This window comes from Silurus meridionalis, chromosome 15, assembly GCF_014805685.1.
Source record: "Silurus meridionalis isolate SWU-2019-XX chromosome 15, ASM1480568v1, whole genome shotgun sequence".
Classification (NCBI taxonomy): Eukaryota; Metazoa; Chordata; class Actinopteri; order Siluriformes; family Siluridae; genus Silurus; species Silurus meridionalis.
Window position 1 is genome coordinate 20,612,948 of NC_060898.1, and position 6,900 is coordinate 20,619,847.

A 6,900-nucleotide genomic window follows, 5' to 3' on the forward strand; every position below is an offset into this window, starting at 1 on the left:
TGTTTTTGTTTCCAAAGACCCTGGAAATTATTAACATTTGCCTTTTTCCATCTTTTTTTTTATTTTTCATAAATACTGGAACTTTCATCCTGTCCGAGTTCATCTGTGTGCTTGGGTTCACACATTTCAAAAGTGTTTTCCCCACACTGTCGACCCTGGATCGAAATCCTGGCCTTGACACCTTTAGAATGTCATATGCGTTTCAAATCAAATCAAAATCAAATCGAATCAAATTTTATTCATCACACACACAAGGGAAAAAAAGAAGGCAGATAAATAAAAACAATAAACTATGTAAAATATAAAAATATATAAAGATAAAGATATATATATAGGAAAAATAGGGAAAATTGTATATACAGGGTATGTTTATAGATACAGGGTATGCTTATGTACAGTAGATAATTATCACATAAGGTGGTTGATGTGATTGTTAAAGTGAACGTGTGCGGTATGGTGTGGTTTGATTGTTTTTGTATCTTTATGGAAACCATGGTGTGACGATCTACAGTGCAAATAAGTTTTATTAAATTTTTTACATTTATTTTATTATTGTCTGTCTACTTGACTTGCTTCTTTGCTTTTGTTCGACGACGTTTTTCCTTCTGGTGAGCCACGTCTACAAACATTTGCTTTTGGCCCAACATCTGGCCATTTAGCTCGCTTTTCGCTTGCATGGCTTCCTCAAACGATGAAAATCGCACAAAGCCAAATCCTTTGGAGCGGCCGTTATTAGTTATGATCTGTAGGAGACAGAGAGGGGACACATTAGGACTGGCTGCACATAAACTTCAGAGAATTCATGGATGCGGGTTTTTGGATTGAAAAGGAATCAATTGAAGAGATTAGTGACCTTTGCATTGGTGACCGTTCCGAATTTGGAGAACTCCACGCGCAGACATTCGTCATCTATATTCCTATCCAGGTTCGTCACAAAGAGGTCCACAGTCTCTTTCTGGAGAAGAGAAGGCAAAGTCAGCATGCTGTATGTGTGTGTGTGTGTGTGTGTGTGTGTGTGTGTGTGTGTGTGTGTGTGTGTGTGTTGCATATCATTTAAATATCTAAAATATCATCTGTGTGAAATAAGGAATAGGTGGGTGGGGTTTTGTTTTCGTGTCCAAGTGAAATTTTAATAACGACCGTTCATCAGAAATGAATTCGAATATACACTCATTACTACAACCGCGTATTACTAAACATTTTTCCTATACATGTTATTAATAATTAAGTGTGTGTGTGTGTGTGTGTGTGTGTGTGTGTGTGTGTGTGTGTGTGTGTGTGTAAGACCTGTAAGCGGCCGTTCGTCTCAGCCTGGCGTGCCTCAAAGGGCTTAAAGTGTTCGATGAACCTGCAACACAACAGAGACACTGCTCTTAGACACTGCTGTTTGTCTTTATGCCTAACCAACAAAATTTCCTCCTGATATTGACAGAAACACCCCCAATATGACCAAAAACACCCTTTCTATCGAAAGCTTACACTTTATTGTCGTTGAAGAATTTGCCATCGAGCTTCTCCTTTGCCAAATTCGCCGCTTCTTGAGACTCAAACTGGACACAACCGTACCCTTTTGTCCCTGTCTTATAGGCGACAACCTTCAGGAAAGACACGTCATGTTAACACACACAATTTATATCAAACAGATCTAACACAGGACGTTAGTATTTAAAAAAAAACATGCTAATCATGCTATACCGATGTTATTCAAACAAACACATTCGAAACAAAGCTCAAACCTTGCATGACAGGATTCTCCCAAAGTTTAAAAAGAGGTCATAGAGGGCCATGCTGTCGATTGTCTCCATGTCCAATTTCTTGATAAATAAGCTTCCAGTGCTGCTCTTTTTCATGCTGGAAACCTTTTGAGACCACCTAACTCTCATTGGCTGCCCCATAAGGAGCTCACTATCAAGTGTCGCCAAAGCGCGTTCAGCTGCATGAACAAAATTCATTACAGGTCATTAATTTCAATTAAAAAAAGCCTGGATAATGTCGGATTCAGAATTATTGGCACCCTTGGTAGAGATGGGTACTAAAAAGGTGGTTGGTAGTTCATTAAACAAATTCCAGCTTTAACTAAAGAATTTATCCCAAGGAAATAAATCACTCAGTCAATGTAATTAAACAGTAAATTAATACATAAATTACACTTGTAGCACTAAATAGGCTATAAACTGTATACAATGGGCAAATAGTGAATGGATTTTGGTGTTTGAATTACCATCTTCCTGTTGGTAAAAGTTGACATATGCATAGCCGAGTGAAGTGCCGGTGTTCCAGTCCCTGCAGACACTGACAGAGTGAATGTCTCCTGCAAGGCTGAATACATCCATCAGCATGGACTCTGTTACTTCATGCTGCAGATCACCCACGTACAGTGTTGTGGGAGAAAAATTCATTTCACCTAAAAAAAATATATAAACAAAACAATCTAACTTGCTGTGGTAAAGAAAAGCAAAAACACCAGTCAGTTTTAAAGACAAACATCAGTTTATGGGAACTATATAAACCTTTTTCTCCTCAGAAATAAGAAAACCAAACTGTGAAACATTTACAAGCCCACTTACTAGCTGTATAATAAACAAGAGTCAAATGAATAATCACTGTTTTTTATAACTGCTGCTTATTATCGCTCCTGTTCGATTCATCGGTTGTTGGTGAACTGAAGTTTAGATGCTGGGATTCTACGGTTATATTGTAGAGCTCATTTGCATATTCCCTGTTACATCACAGTGGTCTGTACGGATCATTCTCCCCAGCGTAAACACACGCTGAAGCGCTATTTTAATACAAAACAAAGTTTAGAATAATAACAATATATGGGGGAAACGGCATTGAATCTTACAAGCGCAAAAAAAACACGTAATTGTTTTGTGATTATACAGTAAGCGTGTAAGGTCCAATTCCCGACAACCAACACGGCTTTCCAACATGGCCGACACACACTGAATCGACGCGATTCGTCTCCTAGCAAAGTATCACGTGTCGTGCGGGAAAGATCGGATAGTTTTAGTGACTTGCTTCTTTGAAATTTCATTTCAATTTCATTTCAATTTGTCATTAGTTCATTTAGTTGATCTGAAATGAAACGAAAATATTACGCAGATATACGTCTACATCATACACGCACTTTGACTATAGTTCCAATCATTTATATGTATTTATATATAACTACATAGTGTATATGAGAGTCACGTGACAACAACAACAACAACAACAACAACAACAAACCCAATAGATAAACTGCTCAATTATGTTTCCTAAGTAACACACAGCATAGCGTCTCTGGGGGTCACGTGATAAAAGAACGCACGACTTTGGACTAGAAGAGTGTAGAGAAGTAAACGTAAAATATAGTTGCACACACACACACACACACTATAAACAAAGTGTTCAGTACAGCACCAGGCTGAGGAGCACTGACCCGAGCCTGGTTGAGCAGCACGCAGCCCCGAGCCGCAGCTGCTTTAATTCCCATACCGGCGGGGTCGCATCTCAACCGCGGTATGCTCCAGAGCTCCGTACCATAGCAGCTAAAACGTGACTTAATGCGATCAGACAGCGTTTCTGAAAGTCGAAACTCAAGAAAATCATTAATAATAACATATACTATGTACAAACACGCAGATTGGTTGAGTTTTACCAGTTTTCTGTTTTAGAAACGCGTAATAAAACGTGTTCAGCGTCCGTATTCTGGACACGTTTGCTTCTACATATGATGCTTTATTATTCACGTGTTTACCGAGTTTGGGCTTTTAAAAACACTGCACATCCGCTTTAAGTCACGTTCAGCTCTTTTCCTGAATGAAGGTCTATGGGAAGAAAACGTTTAACGTGAACTGTAATTATTTAACACGTTACATGCGTGTTTCTGGACTCATCTGCGTGTCTGTACAACAACCTTCTCATCGTCCCTCTGGAATGAACCCACCCAGACCCCAGCTTCTGAGCAAGAACAGATTTCACTGGGCTGTAAGGTATCTGTAACAAATAAAGGCTATTCTATTCTATTCTATTCTATTCTATTCTATTCTATTCTATTCTATTCTATTCTATTTATATTCTATTCTACTCTGTTTGTATTCTATTCCAATTTATTCTATTCTATTCTATTTGTATTCTATTCTATTCTATTCTATTTATATTCTATTCTACTCTGTATTCTATTCCAATGTATTCTATTCTATTCTATTTATATTCTATTCGATTTCATTCTATTTTTATTCTATTCTATTCTATTCTATTCTTCTCTATTTGTATTCTATTCTATTCTATTCTACTCTATTCTACTCTATTTTAATTTATTCTATTCTATTCTATTCTATTCTATTCTATTTGTATTCTATTCTATTCTGAAAAACCTGCATTTCACAATCTAACTCCTCCTCGAATTCGCGGATCTGCTTCTGCTAGATTGCAGAGCTCTTGGTTAGCAGACTTCTTAAATCTACTCTCTCTGTGACCATAGCAGTGGAAAATCCAAAGCCCCATAACACTGCAGTGAGTCCACCAGAGTTCATCTTTTATCATGCTTTCACTGTAAAAAAGTATAGTGAAATACTCCTGAAGATCTCTTGTTTCAACATATACAAATACTTTTACCTTCTCCCTCTGATTAACTCAGCATTAGAAGAACTCCTCCAGGTGAGGTGGAGGATTTTCACTAAGCTAGATCTTTGTAGTGCCTACAATTCGGTCTAATCAGGGAGAGAGATTAATAGAAAACGACCTTCAGCACTGCCACTTGTCATTATGAGCACCATGTCATGGCATGTGGGCTCTCTAGCAACTTGTCAGTTTTCAGTTTCATTAATGATTTTTTGGGGGACATTCTGGATATTTTGATCTACTCTCCATCTCTACTCTAGTCATGTAATGCATGTGTGCCAAGTAATACTATGACTCAAAGACAACCAACTATACATACGGGGAGAAATTAGAATTCCATGTAAGGATCATAGCTTCCCTTAGGTGCATTATCGGCCAGGACAAGATTTTTTGCTTTGGGGATTTGGCCAGTTCCCAAAATGATCAAGAAATTACAGCAGCTTCTTTGTTTCTCAAATTTTTATCAGCGCTTAGATCAGAGGTTTCAGCTCAACTGCAACACCTACTTACTATGTTGTTGAAGCGTAGGTCTAAAACCTTGAAATTGATAAATGAGGCCAATGAAGCCTTCATGAAATGAAAAGCCTCTTTCACAAGCACCCGGACCCCACAAAACCTTTGTTATTAGAGATTTCAGATTTCTCTTGTGCACCTTGTGGTTCTGTTTCTCATCGCCTGATCTTTGTCTGTTTTCTGACCACGATTCCAGTCTGATGTTTTGAATTTGATTGCAATTGATCAGACACATTTGCAGCAATTTTGCATGTTAATTTGCTGTATGTTTTTTTTATGCATTCATTTATGTTTTTTTTATTATAAATTTTATTACTGTTATCAATAATAATTAATTGCTTGAACTATTGGCAAAAATCCATAGTTTTATTTTTGGGTTGCGTTATACAATACGATAGCGGCCTCTAGAGGCGAATCACTGACGCCACATGCTGTTTATTTAAAGTTTTTTAATTCCCCATTTTGGCTGTAACTGTTTTTATTTATTTTATTATTTATTTATAACTAATATATGCACTTATTTGATTTAGCATAATTTAATGACTAAGTACTCTTTCACGACTCAGTACAGCTTTGTATCTCATGAATCTGAAACAGGTGTGGAAAGTCACGTGGGGTGATGTGTATGTGGTGTCCTGTGAAACTTACTTTAAAACTTACTTTTTACATTTACACTAATATTTTATGCTGTATGTTGAGGATAGTTTCACTAATAATAAACATACATTTGCATAAAGCATCCATATCTGTTCATGCACATGTTTATTAGAGTATTAAAACCTTGAAAAGTATTAAAGTATTGTGTGTGTGTGTGTGTGTGTGTGTGTGTGTGTATATATATTTTACTGATACTAGCCATAGGCAAACTATGCGATCGCCCACACAATTATTATGATTATTATAATGATGATTATTATTAAATGCAAAGGTCTATTTGTTTTAGTCCTTGTAGTTGTTTACATTTGAACATGGACATGCAGTTATTTTATTAAAAACTGGGAACTGTCCAGTATTGTATAATAGTTTTTGTATAATAGTTTTTGTATAATAGTTTTTGCTTTCAAATTATTTACCAGTTTTTCTCCAGTTTGATATTTACATACATGCAGGATATATTTACATACTGAAACCCAGGCAATATTGCAATTATTTTTTTATTTAAGTTTAATAAATTGTATGCTGGGAGGGTGGACAATTGTGTCATGAGGGTGGAGTATTGTGGTGGGATGGTGATGCCATGGGCGGGCGATAACAGGAATCTCGCCTAGGGTTTAATTTAAAAACAAATCACATCCAAAACTTATGAAGGCGTTTTAGGGCTAATATGTGGGAGAAAACTCAGAAGATAGCAAGAAAAGACTTTATGAGAAATAAACTTGAAGTTTTGTGTTTAAAACTCAAACATTTGTGGGGGTTTCTTTCTATTGGTGAAGAAAACCGCATATACACTTTGAGGGTTGGGCAGACATCACTTGTTTTGCATTAGGCCTGGAGTGGAAGATCTAATCAAACTTTACTTTACTCTTGGATGTAGAAACAAGGAAATACTTATTTTAGCCCGGAATCTCCAGATCATCATACTGGACATTTTCGAGTTTTAAACTTAAAGATTTCTATTTTCTTCTTGTAAATTTGTGAGGGTTTTTTTCTCGCAATTTTTTTCTCGCATATTGGCCCTAATACGCCGTTGTAAAAAAAACTTCTGAAAGCGGTGTACTTTATAAATCATTGTGGGAATGAATTCAGATTGTCCTGGAATTGAAACATCACAATGGTTCA

The 6,900-nt window shown here is 36.6% G+C and overlaps 1 protein-coding gene across 2 annotated transcripts; it reads right to left on the minus strand.

The window, feature by feature from the left end:
* Positions 1-506: 506 nt before the first annotated feature.
* Positions 507-2,692, minus strand: LOC124398130 (polyadenylate-binding protein 1-like). 2 transcript variants are annotated; one of them, XM_046868167.1, is made up of 7 exons: positions 2,568-2,692; positions 2,222-2,404; positions 1,737-1,933; positions 1,480-1,595; positions 1,288-1,348; positions 854-955; positions 507-743 (listed from the first exon to the last, which is right to left on the minus strand). In XM_046868167.1, exons 2-7 carry the CDS (start codon positions 2,397-2,399, stop codon positions 561-563), a joined length of 837 nt encoding a protein of 278 aa, XP_046724123.1. In that variant the 5' UTR covers positions 2,400-2,404; positions 2,568-2,692; the 3' UTR covers positions 507-560. The 2 variants fall into 2 exon arrangements, with proteins under 2 accessions (XP_046724123.1, XP_046724124.1); XM_046868168.1 differs by having other exon boundaries at positions 2,511-2,672.
* Positions 2,693-6,900: the final 4,208 nt, after the last annotated feature.